We start from the raw sequence: 26,270 nt of genomic DNA, 5'->3' as shown, positions 1-26,270 counted from the left end.
CCTAACCACCTATGTTCATGGGAACAGTAGAAGCAACACATTTCTATTCATTGCCTGTGTCCTAATGTTCTGAAACGCGGAAGTAACCGATAAGTTATCTATGAAAGGAATGTGTGAATATGTATATAGGACAGGTATATATCTAGGTATATGGAGAACCTAGGTATGTTAAACCAGGTGACAGCCATTCTTAACACACAGTCGTCGTAGAAAATAATTACAATAAAATGAATTACGTTCCATTTCTTTGATGTAGTTATTCAGGCGACCAAACATTGTTTGACTTTTTGAGCCATGCACTGACTTTTACTCAGCCTTTGAGCCAAGCACCGTGAGTTCTCATCCAGCCAGACAGGGACAGCTCAGCGGAGCATGTGAGAGACCATCAGATAGGAAGGCCTAGGCTCTTTTGGTCTTTAAGGCATTCCAAGTATGTGCCAGTCTTAGCGTTGCGTTTGATAAAAAGCTTAATAATCCTTATATTAATACTAATAAAACCCTTTTTCTTAAGACCAAAGAGTGGAGGGACGGGTGGAAGCCTAATCCATACTTAAAATATATAATGAACTTATGACCTATATGAACTAAGTGAATATATATTATTTTAGAATAGCATTATACATTTGATAATAATCTATTTAAAATAATTGTTGATCGCAGCGACCCGGGTCCGATTCCTGCCCGTGGTCCTTGGCTGCATGTCCTTTCCTCGATCTTCCATACCTTCCAAACTATCTCACTCAATCAATAAAGCATCTTTCTTTTTTTTTCTAAAAAAAAATAATAAAAAAGGTACCAAGTCTGATACGTTCATAATCAAAGCCTATTGGGCATTGATCAAAAAAGTTAATGTGACAACGTGAAAAAACACCTGTTTGTCATCTTCCTTTCAACTAAATGCTGCCACACCAACGACTTATTTGACTAGGTGTAAATTAGTATGTAGCAGAGCAAATATTATGAAAGTTATTTTTAAGTTGGGAGACTTCAAAGTTGTCCAGTATTATAAGTCTCATAGTCTATTAAACATAAGATTATTATAACAGAAAATACCAATGGACCAACCGACCAGACCTTGACAGCCCTAAAGACACATTTGATTCATACAATAGGGTAACCTGACCATAACTAATATCCAACTAAAGCAATCCCAACAGAGATTTAAATTGCCGGCCCGTGTGGCCGGGTTACATTTAGTTAGTCTAACCTTTTCCAAATATTGAACCAGATTCACAAATATGGGACAAGTATGCTGTTGATAAGAAAGAAATAACAGCAATAAAGACAATGGGGAAATGTGACAGGAGCTCAACTTGTTTCTGCAACAGCACTGCGTGGCCCGCTCCCCGGCCCCTTCTCCTCTCCAGATTCTAATTTCCCCCTGACATTTCAGGGGACAGCTCCTATCCCCTGCCATGCTTGTCGGTGGTTAGTAAATGGCATTCAACATTACAGCACATTTACAGCTCATGTTGACCGTGTATTTCCTGCTCATTAACATAACGACACTTAGTCCACGTTGGATGGGGGAGTCTCTTTGTGTGGTGTATGTGTTTGTGTGTGTGCTAATCAAGAGAGAGACAGAGACAGAGAGAGAGAGACAGAGATAGACACAGAGACAGAAGGAGACAGGGACAGAGAGACATAGAGAGAGACAGAGACAGAGCTTCTAGTTTTCCAATGATTGCATTGGGCCCTTTTGCTTGATTGTGTGTTTGGCGGTTTTATGGCGGTATGATTGCACATTTGATTGTGTGTGTGTGTGTGTGTGTGTGTGTGTGTGTGTGTCGGGGGGGGGGGAGAGTGGGTGCATTTTTGCCTCAAGCTATGGACGACTGATTTCCAAGTTATAGGCCTGCGCGTGGGTGTAAAGATTGAGCAGTAATGGACGAGAGGACGCCCTTCACTCTGATTATGTGTACAAATGGTGGAAGACAGGTATCAAAGTAGGGCTCTAACACTTAGACGTAATCACTATAATTAATATGCTTACTTCAACGAATATAGACTATATAGACAAAATGATGCCAATTCTTGTATGAATCCATATCTAAAGAGGAGGAAGGTGATGACGAATCAATGAATGCATTTTTCGTACAGCCGGGCTTCATCTAAAGAAGATGCTGGAACCTCAGAAAAAGAGTCTTTCATACTAGCCGTTGGATGAATAGATGTGAAAAATAGAGCGCGTGCGTCAGTGAGTGTCAGTAACTGTGGGTTTATAACTGGATGCTACAGAGAAAAGGTCAGGCACATTAAATATATTGACGAAATGAAAAGAGGCCATCCAGTAACATTTATGTCTTAATATAAAGAGTGGAAAAAAACCTTGACATGAATCAGTGTCTCCAGAACATAGACTGTAAAGAATATGGATGGCTTTGAGATGTCACCCATTGGTTTACACTCGACCAGTGAATCATAGATTTTCCAATTATGAGCGCCGCCATTGCTTGAGATTTTCCTGCAACAGGAAGCAGAATCCTTATTAACTATGTAATTGAATAAAGCTGTCAAAAATTACGTCTCAATTTAAATAATAAGGACACATAATGTGGCCACTTAGGTCCTAACCGAACAAAGTTAAATGTATGTATGTGCTTTGTACTTGATTGAGCAATTTTCTTGGTTGGAAATGGTTTTATTTAATCCAACCACCGCTAGCAAACAATAGGCCGTTAGATCAACTACATGTCAGTCGCTTCTGCCATGACTAGCTAAACCGCTGGTCAAGGCAGTCGCTTGCTCAACACACACACAAACGCACACTCTATCTTTGAGACATTTTTCACAATATACAGTAACTCTTGAGGAACACACCTTGTACCATTCAGATTACACTTAAACCTATCCTAAATCATTAAATTGGTGTTAAATACCAAGGATGCAACGTAGGATACTCACTGTCTCTGCCTGAGAACCCTTACAAGCCCTTGACATCACATGGATTATCAATAACACAGTCATAAATATAAAGCTTACTTGATGCTTGTTTTGGAACAATGTTTACGGAAACATGCAAATTTGTTTTGAAAAAATATTGATCCGATCCCTGCACGGTGTAGGATATTTATATTTACATGTAGGATATTTATGGTGCTCCTGCCCGACACTACATAAAATGCCTATTGATTTCCAGGCAGCCCCCATGTGTGTTTTGATGGACTGCGATGATGTCAACTCTTTGCCCATGTCAATTCTCCCATTAAGGGATGCTCCGGTGGTGGTCCTAAATCAACATAGAATCCAACACCTCGAGCAGAATATCGTCTACTGTGTTGAGAGTCATGATGTTAATCCAGTATTATTCTATCGTATTGTTTTCACCTTTTCGTTCACAATTTCTCTGTCCAAATCACTGAAGGTAAGAATTGACTTGGATTATTAATTAGATTCAGGCCTTAATTATAGTCAAATGAACAGCATGACCAAAGGCAGTTGATCAACAAAGATCATGTGAGTGACATTCTAGTCCCGACGCCCTGGAGCTAACAAACAGTTTTACCACTTTTGACAGAGGGTCACCAAGTATTGGTTACTCTAAGTGTATGACATTTTACAATTGATCCATTGTATTGATCACAGCCGCTCTTCCTGGGAAGCCTCTCTCAATAGGCGGTGCACTATTACATATCATTTTAATTAAATGGGTTGTCTGATATCTCTGAGGTTTTCCAGCGTTGCCTTGGGATTGACAGTCGATACCTCACTGTCATCTCCAAACATGTAATTCCGACGAGGGGCTGGCTAACCAGGTGAGTGCTGGAAACCTTGTAGCAGAGGTTTCAACATAGCAAAATAATAATAAATAAATATATAAAAAGGTCTGCAGATGAATCATCAGACGTTTTATGGAAATAATGATTATGAATAATAACCCAAAAAGATGGAGAAGGTTAAGGCAATGCAAAAAAAATACATTAACCCATTCTTATCTCTTACTAACTTGTTCAACTCGGACACTCTTAGCTTATATGTTCCAGGTATATTGGAAAGGCCCATGCCTAACATCCACATGATTTGTGTCCCAAAATGGCTGGTGGCGTAAGGGAGAGGTCATCTGGGGGAGCCAAGATAAATGTTGTGTCTGGACTCCAGCTGGGTGCCAACGGAAAAAGGCAGGAGATCCAGTAGTGATGCAAATTTGTTTCACAAATCACATGCTTTTCTCAGTGAATGTTCGTCACAGATTCGTGAAAGTTCACTCGGTTCATCTCATTGAACCACTTTGAGGACACAGCAGCCAATAATAACTATATTAATTGTGTGGAACTTAATGTGCTACCAGACAACCACCATTTCAAATGCCAAAGTATTTCAGTGTCTGCCTTTACTTCATTCATGCAATGTACACATTGAGGAGAAAGACTCACCTCAAGATACAACTATGCAAATGTGATGGAAGTTAAAACCGGGCTCTGATGTTCCATTATGTGTCCCAAAAGTCTTACTACTACTTTGTATTTGTATTTACCATCCATAATGCATCCTCCTAATGCAAAATACACCAAAGAGGCTAATATTTTGAAACGGCAAAATCGGAGAATCCAGTGAGAGCCGCGCGGACACGTGAAGCACCGCCTACTGCATTACCTTGATCGATGCAGTTCACATTCATGCTAATACCTGGTTTATGTTGCCTTTAAAGCACTTTTGTGTGTTTTGTGTACATGCAACCATAGGACAATTTAAATGATTCAGTGGTGCACAGAAAAAGCTTCTGGGATTACAAAGAGACACATGCAAGGAGCTGTGACTGCATGTATGTACACAGACATCCACCCCCATGCAGACATGCTCTCTCGACACAACAGCACCCGCCCACTCACTCTGACAGAGTAGAGAACGCAGAACTCAGAAAAAGATATGCAAGGTTATGTGAGCATTCTCTAGGCTTGTACGGATTTCATATGCAACAGTTGTACGACGAGTGAACTCTATATTACCGAAGTCATCCCACCTTTACTCATGTCATCATACTAGGTGAATTGCATAGGCAGGAAAAGCTTGGGAGTAATTTCCTGAAAACACAGCTTCCCATAGCCTCACTTGTGAATTTACATGATTTCCCTTCCCTCTGGGAAGGGTTAAATAACATGTGGTACACATGCCCGAAGGACTAGGATTCCAGTCTTCTGGAAATCCTCCATGATAATAGATACATTAATTTGCTCAAGTTCGTTGCTAACCGCTATTGACCAACAACCACAACAGCAGTAAAAAAAATGAAGACAAAACCCTAAAGATAACGCCAAGCGAGATAACAGAGGAAACCAAAGAAACACCTTTTGTCCTCTCTGCTTAGTATTTGTTGGAGGGCAGTGATTACAATCTATGCCCTCAACGGCACAGGAAAAAACGAAAGGCAACACTATATCTTTCTGATCGGCCCCCTTCCCACTCGAAGCTAGCTAACCCTCCCGGCCTGGCAGACAATCAATTCCTTTGGTCAGAGAAAGAAACAAATAGGGTGTTGCTCCGTCAGCACAGCGACCCCCCCGCCTTCAGTGAGGAAGCCGCCAGGGAGCTGGGGTTTATGGGGGACACGATTTCAAGTACAGATTGACGGAAACTGGGAACATTTGGAGGAAATGTAGCCTAGCGTGTTAACGCGGGACATGTAAATATTAAACTTAAGAGAAAAAAAAACATGGAGGGTTAGGGATGGTTGGGAACACTGTTTAATATTTCAAATGTAGTTCTAATTTACAATATTTTTGGATACTGTGATAAAAAACTGGATAACACATCAAAATAATTGGTTTGAAGTGTTTTTCATATGTATTTAATTCAAGCACACAAACGGAACATGACATACTAACAGAATGTGGCTCGTTGGGAGATATGGTGAAAAGAAGAGAATGTGCAAATAACAGAAAATTCATTTTGGTTACTGAAAATACCTTTAGGAAGTGGGTACCTCCCAAGGGGACCGGGGAGGCTGCAGCCAGCACCAATACAGAGCACACCCGAAGCCTAATGCTACATTTTTAGAAGCAACAAATACTTTCTGAGCAAGTCATAACGGTAATAAATTCTGGACACCAAAAACACACGTGTGTCTCCATCTGAACTGTTTGTCTAAATGTTTTAGTAAAATATTTTACAAACACGTCGTATCGCCACGTTGAATCACACTTGGCTGCGACCCAAATCTCCCAGCCACCTATGCCACGAACACATACTCGTGCACGTCAGGCCTCATCTGTTGTGCCCCACGTTGGAATCGAGAGAGAGTGTTTTGTTGCCAGAATGAAATCCAGACGGGGGGGGGGGTTTAAACACAGGTGGACGGAGAGAGAGGGAAGGAGTGAGTGGGAGGGGGGAGGGAGGGGAGAAGCAGCACGCCAGTGTCAGCTGTCGGTGTCATTAATGACGAGGAAAATAAGAGGGTCATGCAAGTGCCACGGCTAGATGGGAGAGAGAGGGGATGGGTTGAGGAGAGAGAGAGAGAGCAATAGAGCAGGAGTGAAATAGAGAGAGAGAGAGAGAGAGAGAGAGAGAGAGAGAGAGAGAGGGAGATATAAAAGCCGAAGGAGGGGGGGAGGTTAGCTGTAGCCAAGAGTCAAGATCACTTGAGTGGTGGGCGGGATGTTCAGTGCTTGTACATTTGTGTGTGCTTGTGTGTGTGTGTGTGTGTGTGTGTGTGTGTGTTTGTGTGCATGCATGCGTGCGTGCGTTGGCTTGCCAGCTTCCCTGTGCCCCTCTGTGTTTCTCTCAGAGATGTTACAGTCACATGGCAGCTCATGCATTTACATGTAGAAGACTTGCCCTGTTTATCTGAAAGGGCGCGTGTGTGTGTATGTGTGTTACGGTGTGGGTATGTGTGGGGTGGTTCAGAGCGTTGGGGTGGGGGTGATTAATGTGCAGCGTAGGGGTAGCTACAGATGGAGCCTGCTCGCATGTGTGTGTGTGTACATGCGTGTGTGTTTGAAAGAGAGAGAACGAGATCTATGGAAGGCTAGGCTGAAAGGCAGTAGGTGGGGGGGAGGGAGCGAGAGAGAGAGAGACAGAGAGAGAGAGAGAGAGAGAGAGAGAGAGAGAGAGAGAGAGAGAGAGAGAGAGAGAGAGAGAGAGCAAAGGAGGGATAAAAGGGTAGAAAGCAGGACAGGGTAAATGAACAGGGAGACGGGGTGGGGGGGAGAGGAGGGAGGCTGGCCATATGAATAATGCTGAATTGAATGTGAGGGAGGAGGTGGGTTGGGGAGGGGGGCACTGCGGTAGCACAGAGAACCGGGTGCATCATCCTTCTTTGTCCACAACATCCACGCCTAACCCTCTACACCGCCTTGTGTCATGGCAAAGCACGGTGGTTCACCCTATGTGATGTTGCCTCGGATGGTGGCGATTTACTCAGCGGGAGCACATGTAGAATACATTACGGAGGATTTCAGGGACGATTATCTTAAGTAGATCATTCGTTAATAATGGCTGTTTCATCGCCAGATGTGAACATGAAATAACAGACATTGGGCCATCTTCTGCGTTAATGTTCCCTTTGGAAAACATTGTCCAATATGAACTGTGTACTGTGTCTTATTTGAACACTTCATTCGTGCTGGATAACAGCTACAGAGAGCGTCTACATGACTACACATATTAATATCAATGATCCTGTGCTCGTCCTCAAACTAAAACTAAAAAACACTAGTGCCAAGACTCAGAAGCTGGATTTCAAAACAACAACAACACCTGACACAAACAAAGCCATTCAACATATGAATACATAAACCCTTTCTTTACAGAGAAAGACATAATAATAGACTTGGCCTGATTTGCTCTTGTACGGAGACCAGTTGGATATTGGCAAGCGCAGTCACCAGCAGCTAGAAATCAACGCCTCACAATCAAGGCTCCTAACCCACACCCACACAACCCCCCCCCGCCCTTGCACACACACACACACACACACACACACACACACACACACACACACACACACAATGTGATCTCTGTACCAGGCATGTCGCGCGGGCCACAGTATCATACTTAACACGGCTTGGCTGACAATCAAACAGAAAAGAACATTGCAAATACAAAACATCTGGCAGCGAGGTGGTTTAGGTCTTGCGTAACAGCACACACTCATGCCTGCTTAGCACCCACATCACTCAATTATTACACAAGGAAATACCAACATATTTGTGTATATATCTCTTGGATGGGAAACAAAGCTCCCACGGAAGAAGAGGATTCATTTTGGAGGCTGGGCTGCTCTTCATGGGGGGTGGCCAGGAGGGTGGTGCCCAGGGGGGGATACATCCGCAAGAGACAGAGGATGTGGGTCTCACACACGCCAGCCTGCCTGCCTGCATTGCTCATTGACATCTGTGAGGCATTTAAGCAGCTCCCTTGAACTGTATTCTAAAGCAGCATTCCTCCACGCATAACGAATTCATGCATTAATATATAAACACTTAAGATCTTTGTGTCGTTCACACTTACTCCGGAGGGATTTGAGGGGATAAACCCACAGCTGAAAGAGCTGGCTCACCAACAAGGTGACTCAGGTGACCGCAAGACTTCGAAACGCGGCTGTTGTGAACATCCGTTTGGGCCGAATCAGCAGGGTTGCTCAGATGGTAAGGGCAGGATGAAAACGATGGGGGAGCCATCATTAATTCTGCCCAAATAAGCTTTCTTGCATTAATGAAAGTGTGTAGGGGCTGACCCCCAGACGCTCTTGCCATATGGGGCTCTTGTTGATGAAACAATGTAAAAGAATTACAAAAGGCTGTTTAGGTTGTGCTAAGCAGACGCGTTTTGTATCAAACATAAGAACCATGAGGCAATTATTAAGCAATTACGGAGCATATTCAAGCTATGCGGTCCTGAGGAGATTGAGACCGGACACGGGATCACAGCTTGAAGCGAGAGGGCCATTGAGAACATGTGCTCCTCCTCCATTCGATCCCCCACAGAGCTCTGCACGTCACTGGAGGATATCATGAGTTCACGGGCCCACTTTGAATGAAAAGAAACTTAAACTATTTAAGCAATTAAAGAAAAACATAATAGCACTGATTTGTGCGACCCCCATCATGCCCCTGTGGCGCTTTTCTCACCATTAAGAAGCAGAGTCCACGGAGAAGCTCCACCTGCACTAATATAATGGTATTTATATTCACCTTATAATACATATTCCCCCTCCTCCCACTCAGTCATAACTCCTTGAAGGCTGACAAAGACTTGAGGGAATGCAAATGATTTCATAATAAACAGCTGTGGGATCCCTCCTGTGAAAAACTGCACTGGAACATGAATATATATATATATATATTGTGTCTTAAATAGGGTGATCGTGACACAGACCAAAAGTATTGCCTTCCGTGTCCCATCTCTGGATTTTTCTTCTGCTCTTTGCTTTTTAAAGGCAGTTATCCAACGCTTGTGCCTCAGGGGGTTCTTTCAGCATACATAAAAAAGGCTTTTGCTTCACTCGCCCTCTCCCTATTTACACAAGTCGGGCAGCTACCTGCCAGGGTAAGTGATTTGTGAGATAATAACTGGTCAGGATGGGGCTAGCACACGGGCCACAAAGTGCTGGTGTTTTGATCCGGCAGATGCAGTCTGGGATTGTGTGTTGTAAACTACCGGGGCGTTCTACTGGGATGTGGGGGTAGTAAAAACCCTAGGAGGGGATTATTATTATTATTAAATCAGGTCTTTTTCCTGTGACAATCACCCTTTTTTCCCACCACCTCTTATCAACTATTCAGGAGGTGCACAGTTTACATTTATTTTGTGCTTGGAAAATGCCTTCATTTATATATGTTTTCCTTCAACATGGCTAAACTACCAACACCCTGAACGGCAACATATTAGCCGGTCTATGTGAGGAATGGAAAAAGTGTTATGAACGAGCTTTCACTAAATTGTTCAGACCACTTTTCACAAAGTTGTTCGGATGACCTTTCTTTGCAATCAATTCATGGAGGAATTCATGACAGTGAAACAGCGCACTTTATTATGTGGCTGAGGCGGTTCTCCTTTAGGGTCATTATGGTCCTGTAAGAATCAAGAGAACATAGAGAAGCCTCCGAGACCTATCTGTGACCACCTCCAGATCATAAAAATCATATGGTCTGGATCAGTCCGGACTTTGTATAGCCAAACGGCCTGTGGGAGTGTGGATCGTCAGTGAGGCTCATAGACTGTGTGCGGGGGCTTTATTTCTATGGTCCTAGGTCCCCTTTTTCAAAGCAGAGATGTACGTGATCTGCAATATACTGTTTATATATATATATATATATATATACACATTATATATATATACAGATCAATGAAGACCAACCAATATATATATATATATATATATATATATATTGGTTGGTCTTCATTGATCCTTTTCCTCTTGTGGAACAGTCATTGATTTCAGCCTTTGCAGAACAGAACAAATATCAATATTTTATTTTAAAAATAGCACCAAAAGGTTACATAATCAGCAAGTCTTTTTAGATATGTGTTAATAGCAAGAAGGAGGAAGGATGTAAACAAGTTGTATGCTAAGCAAAATCGCTCCCTCACACACACACTCACCGATGTAACGAGCGCATTACACAAATCCATGTGTCGGCCTACACACACAACATGCGCAAGATGCATTCACCCCTTCAATTGAACCCACAGAACGCACATCTAACCCTGGCAATACTCAAGTATCGAGTCGCCAAAAGTACGACTTCTTATCGCTTCTGTGTTTTCATTGCATTCATTCCGGCGACTACAGACCGCTCATAGCCTCTCCGTTTTTTTACATAGGTTATGAAGGTATATCCTTTAGGGTCGACTTAATTCTGATTTGTAACAAAACCAGCAAACAAGGCCCCACCTCTCCATCCGCATGCAAGGCTGCCAAGCAAAGACTCACACTAACCATGTTGATGAAATGTAATGAAACTCCCATGAACTTCAAATCTGAACTATACACAATGCGAGTGTGTAATGGCGGCAGTGGTAATGTTCACATACAAAACAACCTTTTCAAATGCCAATCTTAATAAGCGCAAACTGTTTCACGATAACAATGTTGGTGGAATTGGCTTTATTACATGTTTGAACCGCAGCACAATCTTCAGTTCTGTTCAAATCGAAAATAAGAAACATGTTGAAATCATACTTCTGAAGATGGACCTCCATTTGTTCCTGGCAAGAGTCTATAACAAAGAGGCGTCATGATTCATATCTTGAGAGCTATAAAACAATAAGTCGATACATCCTAGGGATGCAGGAGAAAGGCCGCAAAAATAGCTGTCTGCAGCCTGTTCCCGCTGAGGACAGAAGATACCCGACAAATCCATGGATATAGACTAAGGCCCGATACAAGAACTATCACTCTGTTATTGGAAAGAGATTACAATACAATGTACAATGTACAATACAACGAACATCGCTTTGGAATTTGCATATTGTTTGGCGACCTGAAAAAAAAAAAAGCAATCCTTTGTGTGCTGAGTGATGACTGGGCTGTAGACGGCCGCTACCAATGAATCAGTGGTGTGTACGAACAATAGAGCATCAACAGCCAGGGAAATTAAACATGGCCAATCAAGGCTTCTGCACGGACGGGGCAACACATGCATGCAGAGACCTCGATGACGTACGAGTGATTCAGCCCTGCATGTACGTGTGCGTCTTGGTAGACGCCTTGCTTGCATCAGCGTCTCGAATGCCCAGCCTGAACACACAGAGATACGAGCGCTGCTGTTTACCCACTGTGCCCCTCTGAGTTCTAATCTTTTCTCATGTGTTCCCCTGCCATTGATCAACAGAAAACACACAAGGACATCATATCAGAAAAAAAACAGCTGCTCCATCTTTATTTGGGGAGCCACCCAGGACAAGGCTGGGCTTTTAATGTATATGCTGGAATCGGTTTATCCCAGTGACAACCTCACTGGGCTGAAGAATAGTTCTTGCGGGACATGGAGAGAGGAGGAAGTGAGGGGGTCTGGGGACCTTGGCTGCATTCAAAACAAGTCACAACTCATTCATTTCACAATTAGAAAAAGTCCCTAAATGGGCTTCAAATGGTGCAAATGAATTATACGAACAGATTGCATATTAAACATCCAATAATCTTAGGGGAAAATAAACACTTGAAGTGATTTAATTGTTTCCACCACAAATAAGACCGGGATTGTGTCTTCAGGACATGGTTGTGGAAATAACCTCAAAAATAATGCCCAGCTTTACATCCAACAAGTCAATGTTGGATAATAATTATACTTTATTTAGTAAAAAAAAATGTGTCTGAGGTTGTTCTGAGCAGTCATAAAATGCAAAAGTTCCACATTATGAAACACAGTTCCACTGTATTACATCAGGCGGGGTTCAGGAAGGTGCACTGGGCTGCCGTCTTCCAATTACATACAGTTAGTGCACTTGTATAAATGGAAACTGGACCACCATCAAAAATAAACGTGACGATTGGTACTTTTTCTCTGTGGACCAAAAGGGAACAAGGTGTGAAATATGTTGACTGCTCAGTTGCTATTTCTCTCTTGTCCTTACCTGAATGCCGGCTGCTAAAAGTGTTACAGTCTGCATGGTTGGAGTTGGTAAACTAAGTGAAAGCCTACAATGGATTTGTAGAGCAGCCGCTATTTGGATGGATAATGCTACCATGCATGCATAATGCTTCCATGACTGTGTTTCTATGATACACTGGGCTAACAAATGTTTGGGGATTAGCTTTTGGCAAGTTTTGAGAGTTTTGGATGTAACTTTTTAATGGCATGTTTTTTTTTTGTTTTTTAATCAGTCGACTACATTTTACAAAGTCTCCCTTGTATTCTCTTGGCACCTTTTTCAAACAAATCCTTGTCTATTTCGATGCTTCTGATTTACGCGTGCTGAACAAAACCGAAGGAGAACACCGTTTTTGTAAAGCTAGAAACATACCAAAATAAACAGTTGAAGTGTTTTCTCTCTGAGAAAGCGTGTACTCCCCGAGTAGCCCGTAAGTTCTTTGCCGAGAGCTTTGAAGAGCGAAACGGTCAAGGCCACTTGCACCAATCATCTAAAACACAACTGCCAAATAAGAAGCATCTAAAGTCTTATCCCAGCAACCTAACAACAACCCCCGTTTGCTCCAGAGAAACAGGGACATCAGAAGAAACAGCTTGTGACCACTCAAGACCCAAGCCTTCACCGCTGGACAAGCCTGGCTGAGTCCTTATGTTTGTAAAGAATAACTGAAGACTCGATAAAGCATAAATCCTCACAGACTTCCTCATTCATTTTCCATTACTTTTACCACTAGCGGCATTGCCGGTGCGATGAGCTACCGGTTAACGTCTGATTCCTCAAACGGAGGCAAACAAACGCAGACACACACACACGGCACACATAGTGAGATCGCTGTGTCTGCTGTGTGTTAGTACACAACTGCTGGGTCGCATTGTGTACCAACACATTAGCCAGTTGTCTCTGGTGGGGTTTGAACAAACGATTTAGAGTGCAAACGTTATCTGAACCTTGTTTAGAAAGGAACTGTTTTAGGTAAGGAAGACTAACTTTCTAATGCCTTTTAATTCATTGTAGCCTAGATCTCAGTGATTAAGGCCACAGAATACATAATCATAATTAATTGCACACTAAATGATTTAGATTAGGTATTATTGTTATGACTATCATACGTTTCTTTTTTTTAACAGATAGCATTGATATTGGAATCTCAAATCAAAGAGGTGATATTTGCATCTCTTTACTACTGTGTGCGTTAGATCCAATGACCACGTCTCAGCCACACCTCCTTATCATTCAAATGATCTGGATATCATAATAAGACAAGCTAATAATTGCGATCCCTTACAAAGCATCTTGGCTTTAACCTCAATGGCTCAATTTACTTGGCTGATCGCTTTTGTGTATCTGTTCACAGAACCGCATTAATCTATTTTAAGATGGCACCAGAATTATACTGTTGCCATTACGGTTCTCTGTTAGCCTGTGATGCAGGATCTAACACAATCATGTTAGACTTTTCATCACAGAATAGATCAGGGCCACAAATATTTCTTCACTATCTGTTTGAACAATCCACTCCAGTCTGGGTCATTGAGTGCATGTGCATGTTAATAATAAGATAAGAGTAGTTTATTGATCTCAGAGGGGAGGAATTCAGTTTAAAGTCAGTTAACCGATAGACAAACAGACGCACAGAAGCAGAAAGACAGACATGGCAGAGAGCCATAAAAACTAGAAGACAGACACATGGTGACGGACACACAGACATCCATGATAAACAGGCAGTCATACAATAAGACATACACAAATATGGACAGACAATCATCCTAAGCACTGTGATGTGTTTTTGGGAGCATATTGCTCAGGACTGTAACTCTGTCAGGCGTCAGAAGACTTATCAGCCAGTAGCAGTGGTGTCGGTGGCATCATAAGCTCTCAAATTGAAACAGGCAGCAGAGGAGACACAGAAATACGGATGAGCATATTCTGATGCAGAGAAAGTGCAATGACAAGAGGACGAGAGAATAAGTGGCAGGTGGGCAGTGGCCAACACATACACATGCATCACACACACACGCACACACACAAAAACAAGTGCATTCAGACACACTGACAAGTCATACATGTACACAAAGACAATGCACAAACACACGTACAAACACACACACACACACAGGTGGAGTGAGTGAGCTAGAAGGCCTGTGGGTGAGGGGAACGGAACAATGGAGGGAATAAAAGGTGAGAGGGACAGGTCTTACCTGGGGTCTGAGCCGCTCCTGAGACAGAGAAGGGGGAGAAGGTTGACCAACGGTGAGGAGAAGGGGGTGGGGGGGAGGCACGGGGAGAAACAGAGGAGAGAGAGGGGATTAGCATTCAAGGACAAACCCAGCCGATCACAAGTGCATGTATACAGTAGGAGCGTGCAGGGCAGGCAGTGGAAGCCAAAGAGCACACAGGGGAATTGTAAAGTATAGGACCACTGGTGGACAACACACAGACCGGGCCTGACACGGGTCGTGAGGTCAAGACTGTGACCTCTTTTCATAGAGTCACACATTATGACGGCTTTTTACGTAGAGTCCACAATCAGAGGAAAATAAAGGTGGATATTTTCAGTGCACTTTATTGCAGCTCCATAACAACAGTCTATGAGGTCTATTAAGTATTGTGGGCAGAGCATTGGTGACGCCCTGGATAGGGGCACACAACAACAGCAAGTGTGGGCTCACCAATTTCACATCATGTCATTCATATCAATTACGTGTCTATGCCTGAGCACCATTTCTATTGGAGGAAAGTATGCTCAAAACAGGGAAGGACAGGGTTTGCCAATCTGCTGGAACAAAAAAGAGTCCACAAATATAATAGAAAAGGGCTACAAAATCATACAAAGTCATCGAGCCAATCAACCATTGTGTTTCGCTCGTTGTAAACTGGTGCAATCCACTTGGGTTTCTGATTTCGACTAGATGGCCACTTTGCCTCCTCTCCGAGCTCTGCAACACACAGTGTTGGCCCTGCTTAGCCCCAGCCAGACAAGCATGGCGCCACTGACTTCCTTTTCAGGTGTTGAACTGTTTCCCTGCTCAGGGGCGGGTATTGATTACTAAACTCCCCATTTCCCTTTGCAACAGATGATGAATTTATTTCACGGTGTTGTGTCAAATATGGAGGTTCGGCAGGGGGGGGGGGGGGTTGGGGTGTTTGTGTGATAGAGTGACAAGGGAACGAACAGTCGTGACTAAAGATAGACATGAGAGAAATGTCTGAAGATGAGCTGCGGCTCTGAAGTTTGACATGTTTATGTTGCACACGATCCACACAATGATTTGTTCTGCACTCCGAGTGATGTCATCCTCCTCAATTATTATAAACGTGCTGCATTTAGGCAACGCGGGGTCGTTTGAAGTTATAAATACAGTTGTTTACTCTACGAACGCAAAGAGGAACACCTGAGGGTAACGCAGAACTAATAAGTAATATTTACCTCGTTTTTTAACCTCTGGGGGGGATATTTAAGGAGAGGTTCTGACTCTAAAACGCAACCTACGTCGTTTTCGATTTGTCAACACAACTTAGGTGGGGCCAGAGGAAAGTCACTCTTTTGTGCTGACAACACGGCGAACAACTTTAGCGTTACGCAACATTGTACCGCCGGCGCCCGACTTGCGTTAATGTGAACTCATTCTCAACAGTAGCCCTTGCCTAATGGCCTGGAACGCACATTAAATGTCTATCAAAGAGTGACGTGGCCGAGATTGGATGCACATGCAAGGCAAATCACAAACCCCCCTCCCCAAACTCACACACACATACCCCTCACTTTTGGTCTTTGTATTACAACTCCCCCCCCCCACATACATCCCGCCACATCCCACACAGGTTTAAAAGGAATCCCTTCCCGATAGCCAGACTTTAAGTGTAGCAAGCAATAATGTGTTGATTAAATCTGTGATCAGCTGCCTAAGGGGCATGAAATTGGACATGATGAGTGTGGCACATTAAAAAGTAATTATCAATGGCAGTGATCCTATTGTCTTTCTTTTATTAAAGTGGAGACAACGGTAAATCAAGTGTGGAGAATGGAAAAATACATGTGGTTTTATAATGGGATGGTATTTTTGTGCGTGTGCATGCTGGTTTGTAAAAGGCACGTTGCGTGTGTGTATATGGTTCCGGTCACATCAGCAAGTAAGTGAGGAATGTTCTGCAGCAGGATTTTATTTTCTTGTGTTGACATACTTTAAACATCTCGTATAAGGGGTTCATTTATTTCGAAGGAATTTTGTTTTTTGAGTTGTCCGAATAGGTACATAAGTACTTTCTCTTTAACGGCTCACTCTATCCTCCTCAACATCAAAGACAAGGTCACTTGGTCTCTATCCCCAGGCTAACCTGCTAAGTCTAGTAGATGGCCAGTCATTTGGTATATATAAAATTCATTTAGAAGTGTTGATGAAACCAGAAAACACCTTTCATTGTTGAATGCATCAAATATGCTTTGGAATGGGTAAAACATTTTTGTTGGCCGACTTCCTCAGGCGCATTGTAAAACGCAGACACCATGGCACTACATTCACCGCGTTTCCCTGATCTCTGACACCCGCATGTGATTTGAAATGATCCTATTCTGACTGTCTCAAACCTGTGCTGCTGCTCCTGCTGGGACTCTGCTCTCCGGAGACACATTTGAATGTCAAGTTGAATCGGGGTCATTGAGTGAAAGACAGCAAGGAAAGGGGGAATTAACAGCCGTCTGGCAGGCTGTGATTAGAACACCGCGCTGTCACACTGATAAGGCAAAAGGGGGGAAAAGGACAGTCCTCCTGCCATCACTGGCCATGCCCTCTGGGCCCACATGACAGATCACCCAGGATACTGCTTACGTCCTGCACAACATCCAAGCTAACCCTCACATCATGCCACCTACTGTGAATGTATTGTCGACAGTGCCTTTCATTCCGTGGTAGACTACTGTGCATTTGGACCCTGCATGGGAAGACAGTGATTACTAAGCGTTTCTATCCGTTTTTAACTAGAATTGCATCTGGAATATAATGTAGTTGGGAATGTATGCTACATGGATGATGGATGATGACATGCTTGGTCCACCGGATTTGCTTGGGCTAGTCAATGTAGGGACATTTCACGATGAAGTCACTAACCGTGCACAATGTGGCCAAAATAATTTCCACTCTTCCACACTTGGCTCAAATTCAGTAAGAATTTAGTATAAGACCGGACCTCCCCACTCCCCAGGCATGCTTCACTCCCTTTGGGCGATAAGCTGATAGGGGGAGAGGCAGAGGTAATCTCTCTCTTGGCTGGGTGAGGTTGGGGGTGACCGGAGCCAAACTTAAGTCCAGGGTCAGGTCAGGTCCAAGGCCATTCATTTTAAATGAGTGGGATGGATTTTAAGTAATTGAAAACCCAATGGCTGCCAAACCCACCGGGCCCAGGTGGCTCGAACAGCGTGGAGACCGACGGCGCGATAACCCAGCACCACTCGACTGTACCAGGCAAGAAAAGGATGAATCAAGAAAGCGATTTGAGTTCTCTACCCCCTCTCCCCTATCTATACACACAGACACACACAGACACACACACACACACACACACTAGACCTTGCCATCCGTCCCCCCACAAACTCTCCCTCTCTCTCCCTCTACATTATAAATCCATTTAGAGGCATTCAAGTGGAACTGTGCTGAAGACATCAGGTACAGGTGCATAGTCCCTCCTTCGGTGGGAAATATGCCGGTCTGTCTGATTCACGAGCCCTCTTTGATTTTGCTTCAATCAATCAACACAGTCGGGGTATGTCAAGTCGACATCTGTTTATAGAACGGGTGACATCAGGAACAATGGCGAAGGGAAAGGGGTATTGGATTGAACCGCATATTTCTCCATTCGAAAAGTTCTAATATGTCACAGTGATCTAAGATCCAAGGTTGGAAAATATACAGCGGTATTAGAAAGTCGCATGGCTATTTGTTGAATATTTGTGACATTTTATGTTTTCAGATCCAGTACAAACCCTGAGCCACAAAACCTAATTATAGATCAGGGGAACATAATGAGAAAATTACATTTCATAATAGTTTCATTTATTTAATAGTTCAATAGTAATATCCACTGCACGTCTGTTTAAAATATTGCCCCCTTCCACTCTTAATTCACTCATTAGTCTTGCTGTGGAAGACTTTAGCCCACTTGCCCTCATTGAACTGTTTAAATTAATACAAATTGGAAGGTTTTTTATGAATAAAAAATAGCTCATATCAAGTCCTACCCCAGCATTTCTTGCGGGTCTAAAACCTCTTCTTTGTCGAGCTCCTCCCCGAACTCAAGTTCAGCTTACTTAGGCTTCTGCTTTTGATCTTCAGCGTTTTAACCCAACCACAATTTGGCTTTGTAGCTTCAGCACAGGAAGGATTTTCCTTATGACATTTTCGAATACAGTGCAGAATTCATTGGTTTGCATATTATGGCGAGTCATCCGGTTCCCGAGGCAGCAAATAACATCCCTACACCACCCCACCCGCCCAACCACCCCCATGTTTCACTGTCTGCTTGACGGCCCCACTGAGAATTGCTGAGTCCGCTTCAGAGCAGAAATAATGGAACACATGTCTTCCAGAAGGTTCCATTTAGACGGTGGAAAAGTATGACTCTTGTATAGCAGTGGGCTCCGCAATTAGTCACGTATTATTCACGCTTTACAGTTACACTAGTTGCAATGGGCCCATCCGCCCCAGTCCGTGGCTCCGTGTATTTCCCCCCCGCTAAGTCAAAGTCCAACATATTTTATTCATAAACTGCTTCACTCAGCAAATAGGACTTTGACCAATCACAGACAAAGACACTGGATGTGATGAGTGTGCTGTAGGATCATAAGAGCTGCTACTACTAGTGTCCCTGCTGCAGCCGTCCCGCTGAGCCCAGCGTGACTGTCTGGAGGTTTTCATCTTCTACGGCTGCTATAAAATCAAAATAACTTCCCATCTCACGGGCCTCCACTGAGAACACATCCTCAAACATTGGTACAAAAAATCCCAGACTGCCTGTCATTTCAAATTGAATAGAAGAGGTTTAAGAAACATGTATATTGTGCAAACAGTGCAAAGTAATTGTGGTAACTAACACCCCCACACAGTCAAGTACAAACTAAGGAATAGTTGCATTTGCATTGCAACTTGTTTTCACCACTTTCAATTTTCATGGAGAATTTATACACCTCTGTTGCAATGTATGCAAAAAAATCCAATGTAAACGATTTAATAGACATTGTTGAGGAGACTAAAAGGGAGAGAGAGAGAGAGAGAGAGAGATTGAGAAGACTGATTTGAGAATTTGGAGCTCATTCCATTGAACTGGCATTACTTTAATATGAGCCTGGCATGGTATGCTGCATATTTTGAATCCTCACTGACACGTCTTATACATTCTGTAAGCCCCCCCGCCCCCAACACACACATACAGGAACAAGCGCACTCATACACACGCACACACATATGCAAAAAGCCCAAGTTGTGCTATGCAGCTCAAAGGCAATTATACAACTCCTCTCCCTCTCTCTGCCTCTCTCTCTCTCTCTCCCCCCCCCTCCCCTCGCTTGCTGCTTTTTACTTAATTGAATCAGCCAGTGCCCCATATCAGATATTCCTTAACAGAATACTAAAACCCACCCAGCCCTCCCCCCTTTAATACCATTAAGGAGAACAGGAATGGGCCAAGATGGATGCTCTGATCCCGGGAGAATCAGAGAGCACAAAAGAGGGGAGGGGGGAGGGGGGTGGGGGGGTTGCCCTGCAGTCACAGTAGACACTAGCCTCCATGTTCACTGGCCCGCTACGCCATCCTGCCCACCGGCCCACTGCAGTGCTGCTGTGTACAGCGCTATTATGAGAGCTACTTGCCATTTTTTAAATAACCCCATCTCCTTGTGCACGCATCACGACATGGCTTGACATCGCTAGTATCACCCGGCTCTACAGCGTCGCACCCGTGGTGTAACTGTGATGTTGTAGTGCAAATAAATGATAGCAGTGAACCTTGATTATAGTCAGCATGTTTGAAAAGGCTTACGACTACACTACCGGTTGCATTTGTCATAGAGTTTCACTGCTTCCTCCTGCAAAGGGGGACAGAAATCCACCACGCCCGTACAACTGCGATCCAGAGCACCATTTGATGTCAAACAAGACCACCTGTCGACATACCTTGGCTACCATTTCTTGACTAAATTAGACCCCTCATTTCTGTCTTCAAACCTGACGATACTTCTGCTTTCTGAAGTCGGAAAACATTCGCATTTGTAGATATCTGCTGTGCGCTCTGTAGAAATTCCCCTCCCGCTTTGAGCAACTCAAACCGTGAATATTAACCTATTTTTGTCTTTTTGTGGAGTTAAACCACTGTCATTCTTAATAAAGGCTAAGTGAGTGCCTGCATCACCTGAGAGGCACCACTAATAACTATGAATATGTTATGAAAGATTACCGAGTCAATTTTATCGCCTGCTGTCCGTCTAAATATTTCTCCTCAGGCAAATTAGTGGTTGGAATATTTTACATTTATTTCACTGTGGATGAACAGCAGAATCGACAGTTAATGAATAATAGATGGTTGATTGACAGAGCTTGCTTGACATATTTTATATCTGACTAATCTGAAGACTTGTGGAGGAAGAGTGGGAGTATAGGACACATGGGTGGCCGAACACATCTTGATCATCATTTTAAAAAGAGCGACTTGAAAAGCACCAATTTTAAACGGCACAAGTTTTAGGTTTATGATGCTGGTCTTAACCATAAAGTAATAAGATGATCTACAATAATCCTTGCTAGTGAACACCACCTACCAACCTGGCACAATTCTTCTTCGGCCAGCATGTGTCCAATCTGATGTGACGGTGTCACAGCCTAATGGCATTTGAGTGAGGGCTAGCACAGCTGCAGTCTGCAAAAAAAATGAAAGAAATAAAATACAAACTTTGACCGTGTCTGCTGCTCTTTGAAGCGCAGGTTGAGCTGAGGGGAGAGCACTCACTGTTGAACCTTAAGCCCTATTATTTCTGGCCAGAGCACACGCCGGCTAATATCTGCCTTCCAGAGGTCAGCGTCAATCATTATCCAGACGGGGGGAGAGGGGTCCTTAGAGCGTTCAGTCCAGTGAGCTGAATTCACCCCCTAACATAAATACTCGGCCGAAGAGAGACGGCGTCTCTCGCCACCATTTTTTACTGCAGCTCTCGCTCCCCTCACCAGTTTCTTTTCCTCCCCACAAAGACTTTTTACATTTCGTACTTTCACCTTTTTAATTGCCAAAACTCCCAAGTTTTCTCTCCCCTCGTACATTTTTATGATTTCTATTATCACTCGAAAAATCCTATATTTGATTGCACAGCTTTTTCCACATACACTCCCGCTCATTTTCCTGTTGCGGGGCGTTCAAAGTGGCATATAATTTAATCAGCGGAGAGTGCATGAGCATGGACAATTCAGACAGTCAGACGGCGGGCAGCCATTGTACAGTATTAGGCTGGGTGGGTGTATTGAGTGGTATGTCATGGTGTGGTCGCATGAGAAAACTACCACTCACTATCTAAACACACACACACACACACACACACACACACACAAATTATGTTCCCACCCTAATGCACTGGAAAGAATCACAGACATGCCATCCCAACAAAGACCTTTTGTTCATTAAGGCCTTGTGTGTTCTAGTCGTGTACACTGCTTTTATTTTATTATAGAGGCCTCTTGATCACGATTGCAGACACAAAGGACTTCACAGGCCCACATTCAAATTCGATTTGACAACAGCCACTAACCTTAAGCCATTCCATGGGCAAAGGAAACCTTGTGAAAACCTAGCTGCCAAACAAAAGGAGGTTAAACGTACAGGCCCGACCTCTAGAATAGGCTGGAAGTGCAATGAGGTGCCATGGGAGCCAAAATAATATGCTAGTTAAACCGCACATGAAACAATGAGAACAACTAATGCCCAAAAGGAAAAGCCCTGAAACTGACAGCCGCTCTGCCTAAGCCAAGTTCAATTCCAGGCAGCCAAGTCCATGATACGCAAAGCATTCTCGGTTATCTACTAGGTCAGTGGTTCCCAACCTTTGACTTTAGGTGTACCACTGAGTTGTTGCAGGGGATTTCGCAGAGCCCCTGATATGCAAATAGTAAACAAGAGATCCATACACATGCAGTGGTTCAGCAAAGAATGCCAGCAACCCCTTTATGCACAATTATTGATGCAAGAAGGCTGTGGCAAGAAAATGCAAGCAACGCTTCTTTTGCTGACAGTGCGTTATTTAACAAACACAAAACATCAATGGTAACCGTTACAATGAAAAAGATATGATGGAATGCACAAAGCGATTCTTTTTTATATTATAACAAGGGCTTATAATATAATGACTGATCAATATTTATAATAAATAAATGTTCAATTAACCAGATCATTTTTTCAATATAAATGTGTCTATAACAAAGATAAAATCCCAGGTACCAGGTGTACCTGTGTTACGCATACGCAGGTTGCACGTCCATACGCCGGCTAAAAATTATTACATTTTAGCATTTTATTTGGCGAATAAGCAGTGAACAAACAACTGCAACCGAGTGCAAAACCCGAAAGCAAACAGCTGGCTGCAGACGTCTACAGTGTGGAAGCAGGAGCCGCAGAGAAGCACCTGGGCGGGTGGGGAGGGGATTCTCGCTTGATTGATCTGTAAACACTACTGGACACATCTGAAACCGGGTTTGGGTTTCATTGCAGGATGCATTTGTGGGATAAAAACAAGAGCAGTGGCGGAAACCAGTCGATACAACGTTGAACACATATGGGACAGCAGCCTGGCTCGGACTGCTGAACTGAACTTCTACAACCCGCCCTCCAGGTGTAGGAGTTTCACGCCATAACGTCTTCATAATGAATGGACAGCGTGGAAAATGAAAATGCCTACTAGGTATAAAGGACAAAATAAGCCAAAGATGAAAATGTCTGTGTGGAGATGGCATAGGCAAAAAGTAGGCCCACAAATACTTCATAAATACTGGATCCCAAACTGCTGGATGTGTAAGCATGGTAATGAGCACATCCTCCTTCCACTCATAACCCTATCCCTCTCCCTCTCAGAATGATGACTCCATGACTTTTTATTTCAAGTTCTTGGCTCGTCTGCTAAGAATGTTAAGTGGATAAATAACTATAATTTGAACAGGTTAGCTGGTTGATTGATCTAGAGATCCGATGATGTATAATACTTTGAATGTACAAACAAAAGAAAGTTAGGTTGAAATTCACATAAACAGCGCTCTGTGCCATGCTAAAGCCCACCACCAAATGGAAAAAGAGAAAGTGAACCTAGCAGTGATTTAGTGAGGTTCTGCTTTGAACTGGACGACAACAGGAGGACAATGACAAAGACACGTACGTATGGAGCACACTATCTGCTGCCAGAAGAACCACTGCTGTGGATACGCACTCTGTATCAAATAGAAATATATATATATATACACTCGTACAGTGCCCGTTCAAAATGTGCAAATTCAAACATGCCTGTTATGAACAGGTCGATTGCTTGGCCTCCGGTATTGCTGTTTGTAGCTTTCTCAAAAGCCGCTCATCCAAACAACTTCACGCTCGACACACTGCACTTCCTTGGGTCCTCAGCAATACACCCCCCGAGTGTGAAGTTGATCGGATGAACGGTTGTCGAGAGAACCCAAGGACATATGTTGTAGATACATACAGATAAACATGCATTCAGAGATTTCTCTATCAGTGAGATGTGTGTTCATGTCATGGATCTGCCCATGTGTGGGCTTGCTCAATTGCATAGGTGTGTGTTTGTGTGTGTGTGTGTGTGTGTGTGTGTGTGTGTGTGTGTGTGTGTGTGTGTGTGTGTGTGTGTGTAGGTGTGTGTGTGTGTTTGTGCGCGTGAGCGTGTGTGTGTGTGTGTGTGTGTGTGTGTGTGTGTGTGTGTGTGTGTGTGTGTGTGTGTGTGTGTGTGTGTGTGTGGCCACATTCAACAAGGTTTGGCACCCCACCACCACCACCTCAACCACCATTCCTTTGCTTGTTATATAAGGAGATACTTCCATCAAAAACCACCACAACAAGCCCTGGGATATTCCAAGCAGAAATTGGAGCACTTGGCTTTGAAATGGATTGATAGGGCAGGGATATGAGGGGCTGATGGGTTTAGGCACCACGATACATCCCAGTCCTTCAAACCTGGCTCTTCAGAGAGAGCGGGAGAGGGAGGCAGGGAGAGAGGGGGCCCCTTCTTTGAGGTTCTCCGAGCTCTTGACCGTGCAAGGGGTAATTAGGGGGTAGGTCCCTGCTGTGTGCCCCACTAATGAGATCATTAACATTTTGTTGTGTCCCATGACCTCTCCACCGGCCCCGGGCATCACCAAAGTACACCACACTCCCTTGTTGTGTGTGGGTCCATTAGCGACACACGCACACACACACACACACACACACACACACACACACACACACACACACACACACACACACACAAACACAAACACATACACACTCTTGACATAGAAGGTACACAAATGTTGTTTTTTTGCTTTGCTGAAGGCAAGAGGAGATGAGCAATTACAAAAAATGCATGAAGGAAACACAATTATTGGCCATGGGGTTTATAAAATAGGAGCAATGAGACCCACATGTTTATTTGACTTTGGGAGGGACCGCCGCCAAACACCTGTTTGGCTCTAACTGGGGCCATTAGACTGGCTAGGGCCAGACCACTGCCATCCACCCCACATTCCCTGTCCTCCCCTATACTGTAGGCACTCATTTGAGTTTGGGGGGCACAGAAGCCAAAAGGGACAGAGAGAGACTAGCTTTCACAGCTGCCACCAATCAGGGCCATCTAACACAGACATTGCAGTGCACCTGCCTTCCTGGCGCCTTCCGTAGGCTGCTCTAATTCAATTTACCGCTCAATCCCATTTCACCGCCTGTCACACAGACGGGGGCCAGCATTGGCATCAAAAATAAAGAAAGAAATAATAGTAGTAGCTCTGCAGGTGCTGAGTGATATGCAGCTCACCTGCCTAAGTGAGAGTACAGTGTGGTGTGTGTATGTGCCTGTATGTGTGCGTGTGTTTGTGTGTGTTATTTGTGTGTATTTGTTTGCAAGAAAAGACCCACATTAAGAACAAGCCATGAAAACCGCAGGAAATGAGCGACAAAAAAACGTTGGAGCTGAGTTGATCTGTTCAAAGATCTTCATCTCCAATTCGAATGGGGGAGTCTGTATCAAAACCGCTTTGGATTTAAAGACCCTACTGACAGAAGCATTAAGATGTTGGAGGGCAATAAAACCATATGATTCTTTCTCCTTTTGTTTAAAGAATATTAAACAATTGGATAATTACAAATCAAGCTAGCAGCTGTAAACGCCAGAAAGGCTGCACTGAGATTTCCGAGGCCAGTACGATAAACTGAGGGCTGGAAAATGCCCCCCTTATTAGCTAATCCCTGCTGACTTTATGCTTAAAGCAAAGTTGTTGAAAAAACAAGCACAAACAGGAGTTTATTTTGGCTTTAAACACAAACATTGTTCTGTAAAAAAACAAAAAACAGAAAAGCACTATACTTACAGGTTTCCAATGGTGATTCGTTATTTAGTCTGTCTAGGGAAAAGTGTGGCCTCTGCTTTAAACTTATCTCCAGGGGCCTTTGACGACTACAGATAATAGTGCCGGGGAAATGACTCCAGGCCTAATGCCTAAGGTCACTAGTATGGGCAT

General features: G+C 43.6%; 1 protein-coding gene across 1 annotated transcript in view; it reads right to left on the bottom strand.

Moving 5' to 3' along the window:
• The window catches only part of cadm1a (cell adhesion molecule 1a), a gene marked incomplete at both ends in the record, with an annotated part of 247,721 nt that overhangs the window by 65,231 nt on the left and 156,220 nt on the right, over window positions 1-26,270 (bottom strand). The window contains one exon of the mRNA XM_079737454.1: window positions 14,730-14,747. Within this exon, the coding sequence (XP_079593580.1) occupies window positions 14,730-14,747 (18 nt within the window). The remainder of the gene's footprint in view (window positions 1-14,729; window positions 14,748-26,270) is intronic.

The sequence above is a fragment of the Pollachius pollachius genome (assembly GCF_949987615.1).
Source record: "Pollachius pollachius genome assembly, chromosome: 6".
Taxonomy (NCBI): Eukaryota; Metazoa; Chordata; class Actinopteri; order Gadiformes; family Gadidae; genus Pollachius; species Pollachius pollachius.
The sequence above is the reverse complement of the archived record's forward strand: the minus strand, read 5'-3'. Positions and strand labels throughout refer to the sequence as shown.